The 24637-nt window shown below is 47.0% G+C and overlaps 2 protein-coding genes across 2 annotated transcripts in view; one reads left to right on the forward strand and one right to left on the reverse strand.

The window, feature by feature from the left end:
* LOC139157052 (uncharacterized) overlaps positions 1–24637 on the reverse strand; it is a 288628-nt gene that overhangs the window by 180005 nt on the left and 83986 nt on the right. The window lies entirely within an intron of this gene.
* Positions 20035–23352, forward strand: CALHM6 (calcium homeostasis modulator family member 6). Its single transcript, XM_070739522.1, has 2 exons — positions 20035–20612; positions 22765–23352. Exons 1-2 carry the CDS (start codon positions 20076–20078, stop codon positions 23182–23184), a joined length of 957 nt encoding a protein of 318 aa, XP_070595623.1. The 5' UTR covers positions 20035–20075; the 3' UTR covers positions 23185–23352.

Raw genomic sequence — 24637 nt, forward strand, 5'->3', positions numbered from 1 at the left:
TTGGCCAGCTCTTTTTAAAATATTGTTCTCCTCTTACGCAAGAGATTGGAAAGCCAGCGCTTCTGACAAAATTTGTCAGTTTGGTGATCTAGGAGATTGTGATTGTGTTTTTATTTGCTCTCATAGACATAACTTTGGGAGTCTATCAGTCTCCATTTGTGCCAGTAAGTTATCTGCTACTTACTTTGTGCCAGTAAGTTATCTGCTACTTACTTTGTGCCAGTAAGTTATCTGCTCTAATTTTGGATGGTGCATGAATTTTGTATGAATTCCCAATTCAAGTACAATACAAGTAATGGTGGTTGGGGATGGGACAGGAATTTTTCTATATAGTGGATTCACACATTGCATTACAGGTTTTGCATTTACAATTAGGCATGAGGAAAGTAATAGATAAACACTCCCTCCATTGGTCCTATAAAATGCAAGTGTCAAACAGCACACTCAGCCCTTTTCTGGATTTAGAATATCTTGCCGGTTAAAATTAAATTTGAAACAGAACAGATTCTCTAAATCATTAATAGCAAAGAAAAAAAAATCCTGTTCCATCTGCCTAAAAGAGATTTTTTTTTTTTTAAAGCAATGAAGGTCAGTCAAAGTTTAAGGATTCCAGTGTGGTACATTCTCCGAATATTAGATCTTCCACTGTTTCTTAAAGAACAAATTAATTTGATGGACTACAGAATTCAAAACTGCAGCTGTGTTTGGGTAATATTTTTCTACATAAATCTAGGATAAACCTCAGAAGGTTTATTCCAAGTCGGGCTAACTGTCTTCCTTTCTTAAAATGGCTAAAGTCTTTACAAATTTTCAAGCTTGTTCTTCTGGACTTATATTTCTTTCTGAAATTTGCGTGGATTATGTAAGAGCCTGTTAGATAAATTGAATAAGCCATTTTGAAATTTAATATTCACAACAAAAAATATCACCTCTATTTTCTATTCCTTTCCAAATTTTTAAAATTCCGTTGTTGCTCATCTTATTTTCTCTCCAGTGCTATTATAATTTTACTGATTAACCATTAGGCCAGCGTTTCCCAACCGGTGTGCCGCGGCACAGTGGTGTGCCGCGAGACATGGCCAGGTGTGCCGCGAGAAGCTCAAGCTGGGCGGGGCGCTGCCGGCGCCCCTGCCTGAGTGTCATCCTGTGGATGGTCTTGGGCTTCACAGTCGCTTCCTGGTTCCCTCTCCTCCCACCGCCTGTGTCTCCCGCCGTCGCCTCCCACCAAGCCGTCACCCGTTGCCGTGGGTTCCTCGATTGGGAGCTGCCGCTTCCCTCTGTCCAGCTCAGCCACGCTGCCGTAGAAAGCACAGAGGTTATTGCCACCGCTTCTGCCTCCACTCAGGGAGCCACCGTGGTCACCGCGCCTTTTCCTCTCCCTCAGCTCAACCACGGTGGCTCCCTGAGTGGAGGCAGAGGTGGCGGCAATAACCTCTGCACTTTCTACGGCAGCGTGGCTGGGCTGCCTGGAAGGAAGCGGCAGCTCCGAGGAATGAGGCGCTGGCGGTAGACACAGGCGGAGGGAGGAGAGGGAACCAGGAAGCCACCGTAAAGCCCAAGACCAGCCACAGGACGACCTTCAGCCAGGGGCACCGGAACCGCGCGCAGCCATGGTGGGAGCAGCATGAGGTAGCAACGAGGCGCGAGGACAAGCAGGCAGCTTGGCGGAGGGGAAGCGCTGAGGGGCTCTCCTCCTTCCCCACCCCCGCGCTTCTCTCCCGCCCTGGCTTTCGCTTCGCCCCATGATTTCCCCGCAATTTCATTCAGGCCACCTCTTGCCTTCTTTTTGAACTGCGGGGAAATCTGCGGGCAAAGCAAAAGCCAGGGCGGGAGAGAAGCGCGGGGGTGGGGAAGGAGGAGAGCCTCTCAGCGCTTCCCCTCCGCCAAGCTGCCTGCTTGTCCTCGCGCCTTGTTGCTACCTCCTGCCTTTTTCCAGGGGCCTTTGGAAGGCACCCAGGGAAGGGGGGGGATTGGGGGTGGCTGCAGCGGCTTCTCGTCCTCCTCATCCGGCTGCTAATGCCCGCCCGGCCCCTCTTGCAGTCCCTTCACGGAGCACTTTTGTCCCAGGCTGTCAGCGAAAGGGCTGCAGGACAGGCGGGGCAGGCGTTCTTCTCACAGCTGAGGCAGAATTTGGAATGTCGGGGGTGTGTGCGTGCGGGCTCCGCATCCCCCTGCCACCCGGAACATTTAAAATAAGAAAAACCTTCGCCGGCCTCCGCAGAGAAGAAAGGAAGAGAGAGAAAGAGAGACAGAGCAAGAGAGGCAGAGAGAGAGAGAAAGAGAAAGAGAGAGAAAGAGAGCTAGCAAGAGAGAGAAAGAGAGACAGAGAAAGAGAGACAGAGAGAGAGAGAGAAAGAAAGAAAGAAAGAGAGAGAATGAAAGAGAGATAGCAAGAGAGGCAGAGAGAGCAAGGGAGAGAGAAAGACATATAGGGAGGGAAGGAGGGAGAGAGAAAGAGAGCAAAAAAGAGAGGAAGAAAGAAAGAAGGATGGAGAGAGAGAAACAAGGGAAGGAAGGAAGAGAGAGAAAGAGTGAGGGAGAAATAGAGCGAAATGGAGGAAGATTTTTTTTTGTCAAAACTTTTCTTTAGCCACCCCCCCACCCCCCCGTTCAGTGTTCCCCAGGATTTTGAAAATATGAATAATGTGCCGCGGCTCAAAAAAGGTTGGGAAACACTGCATTAGGCTATATCAGAATATAAGAATATTTCCCTTCTGTTCTGTTCTGATTCTTGGAGACCGTCTAGACAAGTCCCTGCAGTTTTCTTGGCAATGTTTTTCAGAAGTGGTTTGCCATTGTCTCCTTCCTAGAGTTGAAAGAGAAGGGATTGTCCAAAGCCACAAAGCTGACTTTGCAACTATGGCAAGATTAGAACTCATGGTCTCCTGGGTTCTACCTTGATGCCTTAACTACCATACTAATAAAAATAATTTTAAAGGTTGATATATAATTGCGACCAGATGTCTTTCTTTTGGTATTGATACATTTTAAAAAATTGGACGAAGTCACGGAGCTTTATTTTTGTATGTGATAACTGCAGCAAGATTGTTTACAAAGATGGAAAGATTCTGTACTACTACAATGGAGGAATGGTAGGTGAAAATGACAAAACTTGCTGAGATGGTCAACTTGGTAGAAAAGCAAACAAACACAGGAGCTATGTTAATGCTGACTGGAAAATCAACATGGTCTTTCTGGCAAAACACAAAAATAAACATGATTTATGGTTTTAGACAATATAGAAAGATTATTTTGTAATCATACAGTGTTTGTAAATTTATAAGTGTACTTATTGTTCTAAAGAGGATCAGATACTTACTTCTATCTTTTTTTCCCTTTCCTCTTTTTCTTTTCTTTCTTTCTTGTAGTTTAACCCTTTCTTTCATTCCTTTCTTTTTTTTCTTTCTTCTTTTATATTAGCTTGTATTATGTGTATGTGTGCTTATGTGTGCCTTTCTGTGTGTGTGAGTGAGACATATTTTTGCTAATAATGAAAATGAAGTGAGATGAGTATAGATCTGTTTCAAGCTATTTAGCTCCCATCAGCTAGCCATATAAACAGCTTGAAATAGATCTGTATTCATCTCCCTTCATTTTCATTATCAGCAAAATTTGTTATGCATATAGGAAATAGATTGTCAGCTATAGCATCAACCTGCCTGGATGGCCCCTGGAGGGGCTGAGAGGCAAAAAGGAAGCAGTATTCTCCCTCCCATATTTGGTTATACCAGGGTGATTCAACAAATAAACAACAACCATACATATATATATGTGTGTGTGTGTGTATGGGGGGGAAATTAAAAGCAACATGAGAAAATATTATTTTACTGAAAGAGTAGTAGATCCTTGGAACAAACTTCCAGCAGATGTGGTAGATAAATCCACAGTAACTGAATTTAAACATGCCTGGGATAAACATATATCCATCCTAAGATAAAATACAGAAAATAGTATAAGGGCAGACTAGATGGACCATGAGGTCTTTTTCTGCCGTCAGACTTCTATGTTTCTATGTTTCTATATTACACATATACATATACATTGCATTGGCATCCTTCAGTCTCGAAAGACCATGGTATCATGCTCTGGATTCCCCAGAGCATGAAGCCTGGGTACGTTAGTATATCTATACCTATACATATACATATATACACACAAATGGAGAAATCCAGGCTTTTATGGCTCAAAAGAGCCATCTGGTGGATATACTGTAATTGCAAAAATAGTTGGCTTTTTAAAAAAATCACTTTTATATTATTATATTATGTTATATTATATTATATTTTATATATTATATTATATATTATATTATATTATATTATATTATATTATATTATATTATTGCACTGTGCTACGCTACGCTACATTATATTATAGTATATTATATTATATATTATATTATATTATATATTATATTATATTATATTATTTATTTGATTTCAAAGTTGCCCTTTTGGAGGCAACTCAGGGATATGCAGAATAATTTTCTTCCAATTGTATTAATGAAGAATAATCAAAATGTAGCTTTAATCTTTCCTCCTGCAAATGCCCATTACTGCTTGCAAATTATAATTTGCTCCACAAAGCTTGAAGCAAATTCTGGTCCCAAAATTGTTATGCTGCTGAACCAGAATAATGCCCGCTGCAGGTGTAAAGCCTTAGTAAGACCACACTTAGAATATTGCATCTAGTTTTGGTCACCGCACTATCAAAAGAATGTTGGGACTCTAGAAAAAGTGCAGAGAAGAACAATCAGGATGATTAGGGAAGTAGAGACAAAAATATATGAAGAACAATTACAGGAACTGGGCAAGGCTAGTCTAGTGAAGAGGAGGACCAGGGTAGACATGATAGCAGTCTTCCAATAGTTGAGAGGCGGCCACAGAAAGGTGGGTGGTCAAGCTATTCTCCAAAGCACCTGAAGGGCAGACAAGGAATAATGGATGGAAACTGATCAGGGAGACATTCAAACAAGAAATTAGAGGAAATTGTCTGACAGTGAGAACAACCAACCAATGGAACAGGTTGCCTTTGGAGGTTGCGAGAGTTTCATCATTGGAGAATTTCAAGAAGAGATCGGGCTGCCATTTGTCAGAAATGGTGTTGGGCAGTGATGGCGAACCTTTTTTGGTTCATGTGCCAAAAGGGTGTGTGTTGGTGTGCTAGCATGCATACACATGCCCACACACCTTTCCTCCCCCCCGTGCATGTGCACAACCCCCACACCCCATCACATGAAGCCTAAGATGCTAAAAAAATGGCCCAACGGCCAAACCGGAAGTTTGGAAAACACTTCGGGTTTGCCTATTTTTTGCACTCCAGAGGGTTCAAAGAAACTTCCTGAAGTCCCCGAGTGCAAAAAACCCCAACACAACAGGCAAAACGGAAGTTCAGAAAATACACTTCCGGTTTGCCTGTTGTGCTGTTTTCTGCACTCTGGGGCTTCAGGAAGCTTCTCTGAACCTTCTGGGGTGCAAAAAAAAGCACAATGGGCAAACCGGAAGTGCATTTTCTGAACTTCTGGTTTGTCCATTGGATAGGTTTTTTGCACTCTGGGGCTTCAGGGAAGCTTCCCTAAAGATTCTGGAGAGTGAAACAGCCTTTCCCAAGGCCGAAATAATAATAATAATAATAATAATAATAATAATAATAATAATAATAATAATAATTTATTAGATTTGTATGCCACCCCTCTCCGAGAACTCGGGGTGGCTCACAACAATGATAAAAACAATATTAGAGTGGCACAAATCTAATATTAAAAGAAATAACTAAAACCCTATCATATTAAAACCAGACAACACATACATACCAAACATAAATTATAAGGAGCCTGGGGAAAAGATATCTCAAATCCCCCATGCCTGGCGGTATAGGTGGGTCTTGAGTAGTTTACGGAAGACAAGGAGGGTGGGAGCAGTTCTAATCTCCAGGGAGAGTTGATTCCAGAGGGCCTGGGCCACTATAGAGAAGGCTCTTCCCCTGGGGCCCGCCAGACGACATTGTTTAGTCGACGGGACCCGAAGAAGGCCAACTCTGTGGGACCTTATCGGTCGCTGGGATTCGTAGGGTAGCAGGCAGTTCCGGAGGTACTCTGGTCCAATGCCATATAGGGCTTTAAAGGTCATAACCAACACTTTAATTGTGACTGGCTAGTACGTGCATGTGTGCTGGAGCTGACATAGAGCAACATCTCACGTGCCCTCTGATATGGCTCTGTGTGTCACTTGTGGCATGCCTGCCATAGCTTCGTCATCATGGGTGTAGTGTCTGCTTGGGCGGGGATTTGGATTACCTCAATAATGTCAGAAATAAGTTTATTTCTGGAGATAATGTTACAATGCAAGTAAATGGTTTGTAACCATAGGAAAGGCTAATGTAAGCCATAATCAGCATGTAATCATGGGTTAGCTAAATGTGCTGCAACCTGATTGGCTGTAACCTATATAAGGAGTAACACCTTTGCATGGGTGTGGTTTTGTTATAGTGTGGTTTGTTACTGTGGTTTGCTATAGTGAGTGGTTTGTTACAGGATGGTTTGTTATAGAGTGGCTTTGTGCTGAGTGGTTTATAGTTGGTGGTTAGTGCTTGGTGGTTGCGGTGGTGGATGTAATAAGAGATATACTAGTATTGTGGATAGTTTATTATACAGTGATCCCTCGAGTTTCGCGATCTCGATCTTCGCGAAACGCTATATCGCGATTTTTCAGCAATTGTGACCATCTCGATCTTCGCGAACGCTATATCGCGATTTTTCCCACCCGATGAGGTCACTCCCTTCCTTTCTCATCTTTCTTTCTCTCTCTCTTTCTCTATGTTGCTTCTTCCTCTCTCACACTCTCTTCCTCCCTCTCTCATCTCTCTTTCCTTCTCTCTCTTTCTCTCCCCCTCTTGCTCTCGAGTGGCCGCCTAGCAGCTGGTCTGCTCGGCAGCGCAGCAGCAGCGAGGAGCCGAAGATCTTCGGCTCCTCGCTGGTGCTGCGCTGCCGAGCAGATCAGCTGCTAGGCGGCTGAAGGAACCTTCCCTGGGTCTTCCCCGCCGCCTCGGATCCCGCTGATGCCCGCCCGCCGTTTGCCGCTTGCCCGTTCGCCCGCCGCTCGCCTCGTTCGCCCGCCGCTCGCCTCGTACGCCCGCCGCTCCCCTCGTTCGCCCGCCGCTCCCCTCGTTCCCCCGCCTCGTTCACCCGCCTCGTTCGCCCGCCCCGTTCACCCACCTCGTTCCCCCGCCTCGTTCGCTCGCCTCGTTCCCCCGCCTCGTTCCCCCGCCTCGTTCGCTTGCCCCGTTTGCTCACCCCGTTCCCCCGCCTCGTTCACCCGCCACGTTCGCCCGCCCCGTTCACCCACCTCGTTCCCCCGCCTCGTTCGCTCGCCTCGTTCCCCCGCCTCGTTCCCCCGCCTCGTTCGCTTGCCCCGTTTGCTCACCCCGTTCCCCCGCCTCGTTCGCTCGCCTCGTTCCCCCGCCTCGTTCGCTCGCCCCGTTCGCTCGCCCCGTTCCCCCGCCTCGTTCGCTCGCCTCGTTCCCCCGCCTCGTTCCCCCGCCTCGTTCGCTCGCCCCGTTCACCCGCCGCTGTCGGGACACCCCCCCACCGCAGCACTTTGAATCCCGCCGCTTCTGCTGGATACGGGCGTTTCACTTTCCCTCCAAGGCAAAAAGATTCCGGCATTCTGGGATGATGGGGCTGGACTTCCCAGGCGGAAGGCGTGCCCCTCTCCCCGGCAACTTTTTGCCTGAGAGGGAAGGTGAAACGCCCCTCATAGCAGCTGCTACGAGGGGCGTTTCACCTTCCCTCCAAGGCAAAAAGATCCGGCCCCATCATCCCAGAATGCCGGCAACTTTTTGCCTGAGAGGGAAGGTGAAATGCCCCTCGTAGCAGCTGCTACGAGTGGCGTTTCACTTTCCCTCCAAGGCAAAAAGATTCCGGCATTCTGGGATGATGGGGCTGGACTTCCCAGGCGGAAGGCGTGCCCCTCTCCCCGGCAACTTTTTGCCTGAGAGGGAAGGTGAAACGCCCCTCATAGCAGCTGCTACGAGGGGCGTTTCACCTTCCCTCCAAGGCAAAAAGATCCGGCCCCATCATCCCAGAATGCCGGCAACTTTTTGCCTGAGAGGGAAGGTGAAACGCCCCTCGTAGCAGCTGCTACGAGTGGCGTTTCACTTTCCCTCCAAGGCAAAAAGATTCCGGCATTCTGGGATGATGGGGCTGGACTTCCCAGGCGGAAGGCGTGCCCCTCTCCCCGGCAACTTTTTGCCTGAGAGGGAAGGTGAAACGCCCCTCATAGCAGCTGCTACGAGGGGCGTTTCACCTTCCCTCCAAGGCAAAAAGATCCGGCCCCATCATCCCAGAATGCCGGCAACTTTTTGCCTGAGAGGGAAGGTGAAATGCCCCTCGTAGCAGCTGCTACGAGTGGCGTTTCACTTTCCCTCCAAGGCAAAAAGATTCCGGCATTCTGGGATGATGGGGCTGGACTTCCCAGGCGGAAGGCGTGCCCCTCTCCCCGGCAACTTTTTGCCTGAGAGGGAAGGTGAAACGCCCCTCATAGCAGCTGCTACGAGGGGCGTTTCACCTTCCCTCCAAGGCAAAAAGATCCGGCCCCATCATCCCAGAATGCCGGCAACTTTTTGCCTGAGAGGGAAGGTGAAACGCCCCTCGTAGCAGCTGCTACGAGTGGCGTTTCACTTTCCCTCCAAGGCAAAAAGATTCCGGCATTCTGGGATGATGGGGCTGGACTTCCCAGGCGGAAGGCGTGCCCCTCTCCCCGGCAACTTTTTGCCTGAGAGGGAAGGTGAAACGCCCCTCATAGCAGCTGCTACGAGGGGCGTTTCACCTTCCCTCCAAGGCAAAAAGATCCGGCCCCATCATCCCAGAATGCCGGCAACTTTTTGCCTGAGAGGGAAGGTGAAATGCCCCTCGTAGCAGCTGCTACGAGTGGCGTTTCACTTTCCCTCTAAGGCAAAAAGGTGCCGGCATTCTGGGATGATGGGGCCGGACTTCCCAGGCGGAAGGCGTGCCCCTCTCCCCGGCATGTTTTTTCCTTGGAGGGAAGGTGAAATGCCCCTCGTGAAATGTCCCTCGGGGCTGGCAGCGACTGACGCAGCGGGGAACATTGGTGCGGGAGGCAGGAGAGGACTGGGTGACTGGAGTAGCAGCGCCGCCGCCGTCGCCGCCACGCCCGGCTCGAATTCCCTGGCTGCTTGGCAGTGGAGGCTCGGGCAAAAGGGGCTGGAGACGCAGAGCCGAGCACGCCCCTTCCTCCCCGAAAGCTGGCCTTTTTGTCTGGGAGGGAAGATGACGCGCCGGCGGCACGGGCGAGGGGTGGGAGGCAAATCTCTGCGTCTCCAGCCCCTTTTGCCCGAGCCTCCACTGCCAAGCAGCCAGGGAATTCGAGCCGGGCGTGGCAGGGAACATCGGCTGGAGACGCAGAGATTTGCCTCCCACCCCTCGCCCGTGCCGCCGGCGCGTCATCTTCCCTCCCAGACAAAAAGGCCAGCTTTCGGGGAGGAAGGGGCGTGCTCGGCTCTGCGTCTCCAGCCCCTTTCGGCCAAGCCTCCCTGGCTGTTTGGCCGGGCCGGGCGTGGCGGTGAGGGGCTGGAGCCGAGCACGCCCCTTCCTCCCCGAAAGCTGGCCTTTTTGTCTGGGAGGGAAGATGACGCGCCGGCAGCACGGGCGAGGGGTGGGAGGCAAATCTCTGCGTCTCCAGCCCCTTTTGCCCGAGCCTCCACTGCCAAGCAGCCAGGGAATTCGAGCCGGGCGTGGCAGGGAACATCGGCTGGAGACGCAGAGATTTGCCTCCCACCCCTCGCCCGTGCCGCCGGCGCGTCATCTTCCCTCCCAGACAAAAAGGCCAGCTTTCGGGGAGGAAGGGGCGTGCTCGGCTCTGCGTCTCCAGCCCCTTTTGCCCGAGCCTCCACTGCCAAGCAGCCAGGGAATTCGAGCCGGGCGTGGCAGGGAACATCGGCTGGAGACGCAGAGATTTGCCTCCCACCCCTCGCCCGTGCCGCCGGCGCGTCATCTTCCCTCCCAGACAAAAAGGCCAGCTTTCGGGGAGGAAGGGGCGTGCTCGGCTCTGCGTCTCCAGCCCCTTTCGGCCAAGCCTCCACTGCCAAGCAGCCAGGGAATTCGAGCCGGGCGTGGCAGGGAACATCGGCTGGAGACGCAGAGATTTGCCTCCCACCCCTCGCCCGTGCCGCCGGCGCGTCATCTTCCCTCCCAGACAAAAAGGCCAGCTTTCGGGGAGGAAGGGGCGTGCTCGGCTCTGCGTCTCCAGCCCCTTTTGCCCGAGCCTCCACTGCCAAGCAGCCAGGGAATTCGAGCCGGGCGTGGCAGGGAACATCGGCTGGAGACGCAGAGATTTGCCTCCCACCCCTCGCCCGTGCCGCCGGCGCGTCATCTTCCCTCCCAGACAAAAAGGCCAGCTTTCGGGGAGGAAGGGGCGTGCTCGGCTCTGCGTCTCCAGCCCCTTTTGCCCGAGCCTCCACTGCCAAGCAGCCAGGGAATTCGAGCCGGGCGTGGCAGGGAACATCGGCTGGAGACGCAGAGATTTGCCTCCCACCCCTCGCCCGTGCCGCCGGCGCGTCATCTTCCCTCCCAGACAAAAAGGCCAGCTTTCGGGGAGGAAGGGGCGTGCTCGGCTCTGCGTCTCCAGCCCCTTTTGCCCGAGCCTCCACTGCCAAGCAGCCAGGGAATTCGAGCCGGGCATGGCAGGGAACATCGGCTGGAGACGCAGAGATTTGCCTCCCACCCCTCGCCCGTGCCGCCGGCGCGTCATCTTCCCTCCCAGACAAAAAGGCCAGCTTTCGGGGAGGAAGGGGCATGCTCGGCTCTGCATCTCCAGCCCCTCACTGCCATGCCCGGCCCGGATTCCCTGGCTGTTTGGCCAGGGAGGCTTGGCCGAAACGGGCTGGAGACGCAGAGCCGAGCACGCCCCTTCCTCCCCGAAAGCCGGCCTTTTTTGTCTGGGAGGGAAGATGACGCGCCGGCGGCACGGGCGAGGGGTGGGAGGCAAATCTCTGCGTCTGCTTGCGGACACCCTAGCTCCGCTTCTCAGCTGGGAAGCAGAGCTGGGGTATCCCCGCGCTCGCGCGCGCCGTCCGCCATTGCCAGCTCCGCTTCCCAGCTGAGAAGCGGAGCAGCTGCTACGAGGGGCATTTCACCTTCCCTCCCAGGCAAAAAGATGCCGGGGAGAGGGGCACGCCTTCCGCCTGAGAAGTCCGGCCCCATCATCCCAGAATGCCGGCATCTTTTTGCCTGGGAGGGAAGGTGAAATGCCCCTCGTAGCAGCTGCTCCGCTTCTCAGCTGGGAAGCGGAGCTGGCAATGGCGGACGGCGCGCGCGAGCGCGGGATACCCCAGCTCTGCTTCCCAGCTGAGAAGCGGAGCTAGGGTGTCCGCAAGCGCGCGCGCTCTTCGGGACACCCCCCCCTCCGCTTCTCAGCTGGGAAGCGGAGCTGGCAATGGCGGGCGAAGGACGGGCGGCGGTGGAAGTAAAAACACCATCTGCGCATGCGCAGATGGTGTTTTTACTTCCGCACCGCTACTTCGCGAAAAATCGATCATCGCGAGGGGTCCTGGAACGGAACCCTCGCGATGATCGAGGGATCACTGTAGTGGGTAAATGTAAAAGTGATAGTTTATTTAGAGAAGCAGTTTGATAAGAAGAAGAAAAAATACAGTGATAAAGAACTTTTCAAGATTTTTTGCTTCTACTTAAGAACCATTTTCTACTTAAGAACCATTTTCTACTTAGGAACCTGAGCCCGGAAAAATTTCCCAGGAAATTTGAGAGCAGCATGAAGGCCCGGCCAGTTTCTTGCCATTCTCCCTTTAATCCTGACTATCTGGGCTGCCAGAGGAGCCTTTTGGTGGCGCTTAAGGAGGCTTTGGCAGTCCAGAGTGAATGAAACATTTTCCTTTCTCTGGGCCCTTGGACAGGGAATAAACCTCTGCCAGCGCCCAGAGAAAAGAAACGCTCCCTTCGCTCTGGGCAGCCGAGGAGTCACCACAGCAAAGGAAAGGCGTGGCTACAAAGCGAGTGAGTGAGAGGAGAAGGGAGCCCTTCAGCATGGGAAGGAAGAGGCAGCAGGTAGCAGCAGCAGCAGCCAGCGTATGGGAGGCAGCCTCGCCCCGGGTGTATTGGAGGCGCATGCTCTTCCTCGCCACCTCAGAGTTCCTCTTTTTCTTTAAGCATTAAAGTTTTGGATTTTTTTTATTCCCCTCACCTCACTTTCAGCAGCGACTCTCCTCCTCCTCCCACCCAAATTCCGAGCTTTTATTTCTTTCCTAATGGGTTTGCATGCATTATTTGCTTTTACATTGATTCTTATGGGAAAAATTGCTTCTATTTAAGAACATTTCTACTTAAGAACCTGGCCATGGAACAAATTAAGTTCTTAAGTAGAGGTACCACTCTATATATTTTACAAGAAAACCTGCTGCAGTGTTTTCATTGAAGACTTCAATTAGGTATAGTGGTTAACTGTGGCTAAATAAGGTCTTTTCCAACTCTCTTAATCTGTTATTATCTGGGCAGAACATAATCAAACCCTGCTACTTTCAGTCTTTTAGTCATTGCTATTCAGTTTTGTTATGTATTAGATAATAATATTAGGAATTGTTCCTGGTTAGAATATAACACTTGTTGTTAAGCAGAACTCAGTAGAAGTACTGTAAATGTTTACCTGTTGCTGATTGGCTGTTGTATTCTGGCGCCAAGAATAAGGAGCTGTCAGCCGCCGCTGTTGCTGGGCGAGTTCATATAAATAGCGCGGCTCCCGGTCTTACGCGTTTTCTGTTAGTGAAAGTGCGGCTGAGAGAAAGTGTTACAGCCGCTTGTTAACGCCTGTAAAAATAAAGAGAAATTCATTGGAACCGTGTATTTGCATCTATTACATTGGCGACGAGGGTCTCGAGGTCATTTTTTTTTCTCGAAAAAATTAGAGAAAATATAGAATGTCGACCCCTTCGATCATCCAGCCTCCCGAGCTCTTTGACCCCGAGAGGTCTACCTGGACAGCCTATATGGCGAAATTTGACATTTTTCTGGAAGCAGCAGGCATGCGTGATGCTGAAGACAGCAGAAAAAGGGCTCTCTTTTTGAATTATTGTGGGACTCAAATTTTTGAATTAGCGGGCACTTTAACAGATCCTGAGCCTGCTAACTCTGTACAGTGGGATATTTTAAAAGAAAAACTGGCTTCTCATTTTAAGCCAACGAAGCCTGCTCGGGTTTACAGGCACCAATTCTCGCGCACAGCACAGGCTGAAGGCGAGTCAATTAATCAATTTGCTACTCGCCTCAGGACAATTTTAGCGAAGTGCCAGTTTGAAAATCCTGAGGCGAGATTGACAGATGCAATAATTTTTGGAATGCGAAATGTTACTATTCGCAATAAACTGCTGGCAACTGAAGAATCAACACTTCAAGATGTCATCAAAGCAGCGCAAACGGCTGAGGTGGCCGAAGCCGCTGCAGCCGATCTTAAAACTAATGATAAACTACCGACGGTCTGCAAGATCTCGGACAGCCACCGTGCCCAGATGTCTCGACCGTACGACTACCAGTTACAAGATCAAGACCCGTTTGATGACTACTGCTGTCAGATTCGTGGACCAACATCCAGACAGCCCCGTCCCTCCTACCAGCCGTGTGCCGGATGCCGAGGACAACATCCAAGATCCCGGTGCCCTTTCAAGGACGCCTTCTGCCGACGCTGTGACAAGCGAGGACACATCGCTCCTGTTTGCCGAGCCGTCCTTCCAGATGACTTCTCGGGCTCTCAAGATCTCCTACCTACATTTTCTTCCCAGCGCTTTTCTCGACCCCCGAGACTGCAAGGCAGAGGGAACCGGCGTCCATGGAACCCTCGAGGTAACATTTACTGCCCAAGCTCTGGCTCTTCTTTCTCCCCCATTAATAAAATTGTTGTCCCCATCCTACTTAATCACAAGCCATGTCCCATGGAGCTGGACACTGGCTCCAAATATACATTAATGCCTTGGCACAAGTTGCACCTTTATGTGCCAGGCCTCTCTCGGGACTCCTTGCAACCTCTGGACATTTCTATCAATGACTTTCAGGGACACCCTATTCGGGTATTAGGCAGAACCAATGTGCCAGTCACTTTTAAAAATGTACATGTCATTCTTCCATTGTTAGTTGTGGAAGGAGCAAATCACTCATTGTTGGGATTGGAGTGGATGGCCCCGTTAGGCTTAGCTGTCACTGGCCTCCACAAGATTACTGCACAAGGAACACAGGGGGTGCCTAATTTTGTTTGCGAGTTTCCTGAGGTGTTTCAGGAGGGTTTGGGCACCTACAAGGGACCCCCTATTTCTTTTTCTTTGGATCCTAATGTTCCCCCCCTTCGGCTAAAGCCGCGAAGGGTGCCACTTCCATTACTTGAGAAGTTGGATGCACAGCTGCAAAAGCTGCAACATCAAGGCATCTTAGTGCCAGTTGAACACGCACCCTGGGAGACTCCTATAGTGACACCATTGAAGCCAGATGGCACACTCAGAGTGTGTGCAGACTATAAATCTACATTGAACAAAGCTTTGCAACATAATTCCTACCCCATACCCATTGTCCAACAGCTGCTGCACACCCTGGGCTCGGGGTCCCTATTCGCACGCTTGGACCTAGCCCAGGCATATCAGCAGTTAACCGTAGATGATGCCACAGCAATGGCTCAGACAATTGTCACTCACCGAGGGGCATTCAAATGTACTCGTTTACAGTTTGGGGTCAGTGTGGCTCCAGGTATCTTTCAACGATTAATGGAAAGACTTCTCATGGGTCTCAAGGGGGTGGTCCCTTATTTCGACGACATATTAATTTGTGGGGACACCCCTAACCAACTTCCTAACCGCATTAGACAAGTCCTATCCCGGTTACGTGATAAGGGATTGCGCTTAAAGCCTGAGAAATGTGTATGGGAAACTTCCTCTATTGACTTTTTGGGGTTCCGCATAGATTCGCAGGGTATTCACCCCACGGATGATAAAGTGAAGGCCATCAAAGATGCCCCTGCCCCCACTTGCAAGGCTGAGCTACAAGCCTTTTTGGGACTTTTAAATTTCTATTCAGTTTTCTTGCGTCAAAAGGCTTCTGCAGCTGAGCCGCTTCATCGCCTCCTCCACAAGGGGGCAGTGTGGACATGGGGACACACGGAACAAGAAGCGTTCCAAGCTGTCAAAAATCTCCTGTCTTCAAACAGTGTTGTCATTCAATATAGCTCAACCCTTCCACTCAGGCTCACCTGCGATGCTTCACCCTACGGCGTGGGCGGAGTTTTAGCCCATGTTTTACCTAATGGGCAAGAAGCCCCAGTGGCTTATTTCTCAAGAACTTTGTCCTTAGCTGAAAGAAACTATGCACAAATAGATAGAGAGGCACTATCACTAGTGGCTGGGGTGAAAAAATTTCACCATTATTTATTAGGACGCCCCTTCCAATTAATTACAGACCACAAGCCTCTATTGGGTCTCTTAGCCACCGGTCGCCCTACCCCTCCATTCATGTCTCCACGAATGTCCAGGTGGGCAATATTCTTAGCGGGGTATGACTATGTACTTGTACATAAGGGGGGTTCATTAATCAACCACGCAGACGGACTTAGCCGCTGCCCCTTAGGTTTGCGAGTTGAAGACCCCGCTCTGGTAGCTGATGTCCTGCTTATAGACTTACAAGCTGACCCCTTAGTGACTGCACATGAAGTAGCCATTGAGACCAGGAAAGATCCATTATTGCATAAAATATTACAATTTATTCTACAAGGATGGCCACCTAATGGAGAAGACCATGGTGTTTCAGAGTACAAAACCAAATGCTTAGAGCTCTCTGTAATGCATGATTGTGTTCTGTGGGGAGACAGAGTAATCATTCCCCCCAACCTCAGGTTACAGGTTATGAAAATGTTACACAAAGGTCACCCAGGTGTGGTCAGGATGAAGGCCCTGGCCAGGGGATATGTATGGTGGCCTGGAATGGATAAGGCTATTGAAGATTGGGTGGCCACGTGCACACAATGTCAGGAATCTCGGCCAAATCCTCCTAAAATCTCCCCTGCAGAGTGGGACTTGCCTAAAAGCCCTTGGTCCCGAGTGCATATAGACTTAGCAGGGCCAGTGGGAAATACTATGTTCCTCATTGTAGTAGATGCGTACTCCAAATGGTTGGAGGTTATGGTATTGGGGTCCACTACATCACATGCGGTTATAAGGGTTTTAAGAAAATTGTTTGCAACTCACGGGTGCCCAGACGTCCTGGTATCGGACAATGGGCCCCAATTCACGTCATCAGAATTCAGGGAGTTCCTAGCACACTTGGGGGTCAGGCAAGCATTAACATCAGTCCATGCAGCATGGGCTAACGGTATGGCTGAAAGGTATGTCCGAGTGGCCAAAGAGGCCATTAAAAGGTCCGCACCAGGGGAAATACAAGAGAGGCTGGACACCTTCCTTCTGGCTCAACACATTACACCTAGTGTTATGTATTAGATAATAATATTAGGAATTGTTCCTGGTTAGAATATGACACTTGTTGTTAAGCAGAACTCAGTAGAAGTACTGTAAATGTTTACCTGTTGCTGATTGGCTGTTGTATTCTGGCGCCAAGAATAAGGAGCTGTCAGCCGCCGCTGTTGCTGGGCGAGTTCATATAAATAGCGCGGCTCCCGGTCTTACGCGTTTTCTGTTAGTGAAAGTGCGGCTGAGAGAAAGTGTTACAGCCGCTTGTTAACGCCTGTAGAAATAAAGAGAAATTCATTGGAACCGTGTATTTGCATCTATTACAAGTTTTGTCTGGTGTTTTGCTAACATGACTCAGCTCTTACTAATTCTCATTTTAGCACATGGCCAGGTGTTAGGAAGCCTTACTGAAGGTTCACATCTCTTCTCCCATGGTAATGTGGTCAGCCTGTGGCAGTAAACACATAAAAGGGAAATGTAAAGAATTTATTTAAAACATTCTGCAAGCAGTTGAACATAAGCTGCATAACCTGAAACTACAATGCATTATCAGAAAGGTTACAAAAGGCAACTCTGAAGAAAGTACAATGAAGATCCAGCAGATGTTTAGGTCTGAGGACTATATTCAAGTGATATGCTCAATAATTATTGCAGTGTTATTGTTGTGAGTGGTCCTCGATTCTGAGGAGGATGAGCCAGGCCCCTCTTGGTACAATGGGCCAGTGGTTTTGCCAGCTGATGCAGAGAGTGAGAGTGAGGGAGAGATAAACATGGATGAACTGGAGGGGGGGCACCAGGGGGGCAGATATGCCAATGAAAGTTGGGTCTGACATAGCGGAGGAGGAAGAGGAGGAAGACCATGAGCCTTTGTTAGATGTCCACTTTGGAAGACTAAGAAAAAGACAAGAATAATTGTATGGGAAAAGGAAGAAGTCTATAGGGGTTTTTTTTTTACTCTAGGGAATTGTTGTCTGCGGAGAGTCAGGAAAGCTGTAATTGTAAGTCAATGAAACCGGAGACTCTTTATCTCATAAAGGAATACGCAATTAGCTTTGATCTTCGGCAGCAGCCTAGCCACTGGACTGTTATCTTTTAACTCCTCTCACTGAAAAGATTCCAAGATGAACTCACACGCACAAATTTGGCTTGTATAAATTATGCTTTCTATATAAAAAGATTAATTTGAAAAACCAGTGAGTGGTTTTCAGTCTGTGTAGGCTCAGGATAGAATAGTTACCTATTTTGCCAGACCCATCCTCGAATACAGCTCATCTGTTTGGAACCCATATCACATCTCAGACATTAACACCCTTGAAAATGTCCAAAGATACTTCACCAGAAGAGCCTTTCACTCCTCCACTCAAAATAGAATACCCTACGAGACTAGACTTTCAATCCTGGACCTAGAAAACTTAGAACTAAAACGCCTTAAGCAAGATCTAAGTATTGTCCACAAGATCATATGCTGCAACGTCCTGCCTGTCGGCGACTACTTCAGCTTCAACCACAACAACACAAGAGCACACAACAGTTAAGTTAACAACTTAATGTTAACTGCTCCAAACTTGACTGTAAAAAATATGACTTCAGTAACCGAGTTGTCAAAGTGTGGAACTCATTACCGGACTCCATAGTGTCATCCCCAAACCCCCAACACTTTACCCTTAGATTATCTACGGTTGACCTATCCAGATTCCTAAGAGGTCAGTAAGGGGCGAGTACAAGTGCACTAGAGTGCCTTCCGTCCCCTGTCCTACTGCTCTCCTATATCTCCTATACCTTTCTTCTATTCCTATATCTCTTCTACTATTCTTTCATTGATATGTTCTATTACTATATCTTCTTTTCTATTCTTTCTTAGATATATTTTACTATGAGTATCTCCTCTATAACCTTCATCATGTATTTTACTATGTGTATATAGTTATATACCCACTAAAACCCTCATTGTGTATTGGAAAAAATAAATAAATAAGTAAAAATAAAATAAAATCAAGAGTTGATGTAGCTGGGAGGGGGAAAAGCAAAAAAGCTTGGAGGATTGACCATGGGATAGATCACACAGGAACAATGTAAACCTGGTTCCTTTGAAAGATTGAGTTGCTGCTTCTACTTTCTCCTGACTCATAAGTTTGGTGATCTTTACTTGCTTGCCTAAAGCCTTTTTTATATTTGTGATCATTATCCACAGTAGCATCCAACTGTTTTATGTTGGGACTAGTGGAACTGATTCAACAAATATTGTCCACCTTTACAAAGTTAGGGTTTCAGAAACTGAGCAGGAAGTCAAACCAGTCTGCTTCCAACTTCTGTCTCAATCTGTACAGCCTATCTCATCTACTGTTTAGTTTTTCCCGCAAACAAATGCTTACGTTCTACATTTTACTTCCCATTTGCTTGAAACCGTGACAGAGAAAGTTCACATAGAAGAAACCAAAAACATTCTTCTTGTTTTGCAAAGGGAGACTGAAACTCAAATTCCTCAATGCTCAGCCAATGATTTGGGGTGGCTCACACACTTTTGGAACCCAATCACAGGGATCTTTTAGGGAAAAATTTAAAATATCTCATAATGTTAGCATCCTTGGGTTTTTGAAGGAAAAGAAGGATTAAAAACCAGCAAGCAAAGAAACAAAACATGGTAAAAACTGTAAAATCATCAAGATAAAACTGATAACAGGTGGAATTTGTGGTGAGTATTTCAGATGGATGAAATGAGCATTACAGCACTGTGACGCAAGAGCCATTTTTCTACAAGGGGTCCAATGTCACACATATACCGCAAAAGGGTAGAGCTTGCAGCCTGACACTATTTTTAGCATTTTGTCTGCAACAGTGAGATAATGCAGATGTACCACTTACAATCATTCATTTTAATTTACAATAGTGTTTTTTTTAAAAGTAACTTAAGATGGATCCTTGCACTTACTTCTATCACAACATCCCCACATTACATGGTCAAAATTCAGCTGCTTGGCAATTGGCATTTATTTACAACCGAACGCAGGGCAAAAGAGCTGCGGTCACATATACAATTCCAACTCAGAACAGGGTAGAATTGGTCAGTATCATTTCAGAACAAGCAGCAATGGGCTTGTTTTACAAAGCAGCAGATTGAATTGGACACTTTAAAAAAAAGTTTCCTAATGTAAGGAATGGACTTTCTTGGGAGATGGTGGACTCTCCTTTGTTTGAAATGATTGAACAAAAGTGAGGTTAGATGGCATCTGTCAGGGATGTAAAAATGGATTTCTGCACTGGGCAGGTTTGAATTAGATGAATTTGCTAAGATCCCTCCAATCCTGACAGTCCATATTCCTATAATTCTTAATTAGTTGTAAAGAAACTAAGCAGCCTACAGCTTTAACAGATTAGTGTTGTATTGCCTTTTTACTTGATAGATAAGATATTTGCTTAACCTATAACAGTATGAAAATATTTCTTTTTCTTGCCCTAGAAAATGAAAACGAAACTGTGTTCTTCTGAGTAGATATTTTTAAGCTACAAAGCTCTTCCTTTTCTCTTAACGGGCTTTTAGAAGTTTCTGCTTCTTGAGCAGTGAACACAAATCACAGTAACTGAACGGGACCATTACAGCATTGAATCAGAAGATGGAAAAGTTTCGCCCAGTGCTGGATTTCATGGTCAATCACCAGAAGGTCTTGGGCTATGGGGCAGTGTCTCTACTGACTGCAGGTAGTGAGCGTATCTTTTCTGTGGTGGTGTTCAAATGCCCATGCAACTCCTGGAACACGTTTTATGGTGGTGTGTTTCTGCTGATGCCAGCCCTTATTCTGTTTCTGCTGGGCTTGCTCCTGAGTGTACATTCTTGGAAGGTGCTCACTGGCTGTTGCCCTAAAGGCAGACCATGTAGATGTGTTTGTGGGAATCGCCTCCAGCGCCGCTTACAAGTGATGGGATTTGCAATACTCAGGGCTGCTGTGGCTCCTCTCACGTGGATTTCTGTGGCCTTACTGGGGGGAAGTTTCTATGAATGTACTGCTACTGGGAGCTCTGTTTTACAGAAGTATGTATGCAAAGATAAAGGGGAAGAATGCATCAAAAGTCTGGTTAAAGTGCCTTGTCTCGGCCCCCACTCTCCTACTTCTGAACTGGAGATACTAGCAACCCTTCGAGCTCAATCACAGGTTAGTATATGACTTTTTACAATTTGTGTTTTACAAGTTGTGTAACAGCCAGACTTCCCATCTTAGAAGTCTGCAGGGGTGCTAACCAGACAATTGAAATAGCACCAGGAGCTTTTCTACTAGTTGTGTTGACAATAGTGGTCTCCATTCTTAAAGACTTCCATAGCATTTCTGTCCTGGCAGCCTGTTTCATGGCATTTGTTTATTTGTTTGTTTGTTTATTTGATTGATAAGAATCTTAAGAGTCTTGCAGAAAGTGAGGAGGGTGGGGGCAGTGCAAATCTCTGGGGGGAGCTAATTCCAGAGGGCCGGGCCTCCCACAGAGAAGGCTCTTCCCCTTGGTCCCACCAGGTGACATTGTCTGGTTGATGGCACCTGGAGAAGGCCGACTCTGTGGGACCTAACTGGTCGCTGGAATTCATACGGCAGAAGGCGGTCCCGCAAGTAATCTGGCCCAATGTCATGTAGGGCTTTATAGATCATTACCAATACTTTGAATTGGGTCCGGAAACCAATCGGCAACAAATGCATTCCGCAAAGTGTTGGAGAAACATGGGCTTGTCTAGGAAGACCCATGACTGCTCACGTGGCTGCATTTTGCACAATTTGAAGTTTCCGAACCTTCTTCAAAGGTAGCCCCATGTAGAGAGCATTGCAGTAGGTACCAGGTTAGGAGGTTTTAATTGGTTCAGTTCAAATATTCATTTTGATGACGTTGTCCTGTCAGTCAACATAGTTAATAGTGAACTAGAGATGACATGATCTTGTCAATTGCTTCTAGCTAGGGAAGCTGTTATGTGAGGAAATGAGAAAAAATGTATCTTTTCCTACCTTGCAGAGAAATTGATTGCAATTAGAAGGGGAAATTCCTCATTAGCATCAGAGGGAATTTCCCCTCATCACATTGTGAATTGGAAGGATTTTCCTCAAGAATGCAACTAATAGGGCTGTGCAGCAATTTGGATTTGACGAGGAAAAGGTGATTTGGAGTTCATTCAGAAACATATGTACCCCTGTCCTTATATCAAACATCTACTTTCTTCGGGGTCCTTCTGATAGCTCCAGATGATGGCTGTGTAAGCTTTGGAAATAATGCAGTTGTTTTAAGGAAATGCTGATAGCTGCTCGAGAATTCTCTAATTGTATTCTGAAATCATTTCCCTCTTCAAATCCAGATCACCTTATACAACCTTAACAATAAGAGATGAAAAGCTATATTACATTTCCATACCTGCTCAGATCCCTTAGTTATCCATCTTGTCCCTCCAGTTGTATTGAGAGGCTTTATTGAAAAATATTTATGGTGAATTAGCAGTCTTTAATTTTTTTAGTCAGAACAGGCAAGGAAAATAGATCGGTTAAAGGTACAGGCAAAATCTCTCCCTGAGGGAAAGTGGCGCGTCTCTAACTATTTATATCTTTCGCAAAGTAACAAACCTCTTTTGACATGGCAACAAGTCTCCCGCCAGAACGAACAGCCAATCAGAGGCTAACATGCAAATACAGAACCTTAGGAACCCTTTCTCATTTATATGCACATATTTAACATCTTTAAAGGGGTTTTGTTTTGCTACAGCTATCATATATCTAGGCCTCAAAAAGCTAGAGAAAAAAGGGTTGATGTGCTACTTTAGCAGCTCCTGTGTTGAACAATTTCCCTCCCTCCACATTCTCACATACAAATTTTAACATGTACATACCTTCCAATATTATATACACCACACATATTTCATAATTGTACACTTTTATCCATTGTTCCTGAACCAATATCTTATTTAATTCTTTTCTTAACCAACGCCAGTCTGCCCCTTTAACTATTCTTTCTTGCACTCCCCCCCCCGTTTCTCTCTTTCCTGGTCCTACCTACTTTCCCTTCACTCCTCCTCTACTTGTCTCTCCTTTTCTTCCTCCCTCTCTACTTCCTCTTCAACCTTCTAATAAGGAAGAGGAAGATTATCTTTTCTTCCAACAAGAAGAGATAAATATCAGGGGGTAAGCAACAGTTAAGAAGAAAGAAATATTTGTCCCTGAATTTTAGATTATAAATGCTAATGAAGATCAGCTACAATATACACCCAGAATGTAAGATGGTGTTTAACTTTGAACTGCCTTGATTGCAAACATTATTATTGTTTTTATGCTTCTTCTAAAGGTGTTCGGATGGATTTTGATTGCCGGCATCTTCACAGTGGCCCTTCTTGCCACCTGTATTGCTCGCTGCCGTTCTCCAGTCAGCGTTCTTCAACTTGCATTCTGGAAAGTCTATGTGCGGAAGGAGAAAGAACTTTTTGAAACCATGGCCAAAGAACACGCCTTCAAGTTAGCAGAGAGGAATCTTAAAAGTTTCTTTGATTCCACTGAGCTGGAGCCATTTCAGACCCCTAGTGCCAAAGCGTGGGATAACATTTCCTCCTTGTTTGCCTTTAATCCTAAAGACAATTGCTACAGCATGATACATAAATATGTCAGTCAGGAATCTAAACATGGTAGCATTAAGTCTGCTGAAGGAGATATATTCCCCGGTTGTTTGCAATTTGTAGATGGTGCAAATGCTGAACTCCAAATTTTGTAACAAAATTTGAGAAAATGCCTCTTGTTAGTTTCATAAAGAGGGAAGGGAAAAGCCTATTTTTTTGTAAGAGTTTGTTAGTATAACCTTCGAATAAAATTAGCATTAGTTTTCATAATTTTGGTTTCCCAGTCTGGTCTACGTTGAAGAGCTGACAAGTATCAAGGCTTGTTAATACAGTGGTACCTCGGTTTTCGAACGCTTCCCTTCTCGTACATTTCGGATATCGAACAAAATTTTCTGCAAAAATTTGCTTCAGTATCCGAACAAAAATTCGGATACCGAACAGCCAGAGAAAATTTTGTTCATTATCTGAAATGTAATCCCGGCAGCTTCAGGGCGCTGAGGAGCTCTCTAAGAGCTCCAAGCTGCAGGAAAGGTGGGGGCTGCTGCAATCCCGGCAGCTTTGGGGGGCTCCTTTCCTCATTGCTTTGTTTTATTACCTGTAAGGAGCTTCAAAAACTTTTTTCCTGTGGCTGCAACAGCGGCGATTTCCCTTCCAGTAGCAAGAGCGCCGGGAACGTCACGTGATGAAGGGAAGCCGGCGGAGCCATCTCAGCAATTGCTGCCGCTCCAGCAGCTTCTCTTCATTACGTGAATTCCCGGGGCTCTTGCTACTGGAAGGGAATTTGCCGCTGTTGCAGCCACAGGAAAAAAGTTTTTGAAGCTCCTTACAGGTAATAAAACGAAGCAATGAGGAAAAGAGCCCCCCAAAGCTGCCGGGATTGCAGCAGCCCCCACCTTTCCTGCAGCTTGGAGCTCTTAGAGAGCTCCTCAGCGCCCTGAAGCTGCCGGGATGGCAGCTTCTGGGGGCTCCTTTCCTCATATTTTTTTTAGCCGTATATATTCAGTAGGATTCCTGAAATGAAGTATATTACATCAAGCCAGTTACAAGACTAGTGTGGCAAATGAGTTTAGAATTGCAGTTAATACTTCGTGACAAGTAAGGCCTTTAAAATTGCTATGTAACCTATCAGTAATATTAAAAGTCAGGGTAGTTAAATACAGTAGGGGAGGGGAAGTCTCTTTTTTACTTTCACTTATCCTTTCATCAACATGCTCAGGAGAATATTAAATGAGTTCTCTTAATTTTTAATTCTAAGTAAATCAAATAGGATTTTCTCATCTTTTGACATTAAAACATGCAATCTAGCTCAAAAGGAATTATTTCAATTTTTCCCCCCTAGGAGACTTCCACTCCTAACCACTGCATTTCTCAAGGATGTAAATTTAGCTTTATGAATGTTTAGAGCAGATGGCTGAATTTGTGGAAATGAAATGATGAAAAAGATGAATCCTATTTGGTTCTGGCTTCATGGCACTTGAGAATTTCCCTTTGTTATTAGTGTTATTGCAATTTATTGTGTTTTTTCATCTTTTTTGAAATATGGCAGTTTTTGGAAGAGGTGTTCAGATATTCTGATTATTAATGATATAGATATTTATAATTTTAAAG

This window comes from Erythrolamprus reginae, chromosome 1, assembly GCF_031021105.1.
Source record: "Erythrolamprus reginae isolate rEryReg1 chromosome 1, rEryReg1.hap1, whole genome shotgun sequence".
In the NCBI taxonomy this organism is placed as follows: domain Eukaryota; kingdom Metazoa; phylum Chordata; class Lepidosauria; order Squamata; family Dipsadidae; genus Erythrolamprus; species Erythrolamprus reginae.

Excerpts from the sequence above, each read along its gene's own strand:
- CALHM6 (XM_070739522.1), top strand. The coding sequence starts at position 20,076 with ATGGAAAAGTTTCGCCCAGTGCTGGATTTCATGGTCAATCACCAGAAG. Across the intron at positions 20,613-22,764 it reads CCCTTCGAGCTCAATCACAG|GTGTTCGGATGGATTTTGAT; the intron begins GTTAGTATATGA and ends CTTCTTCTAAAG.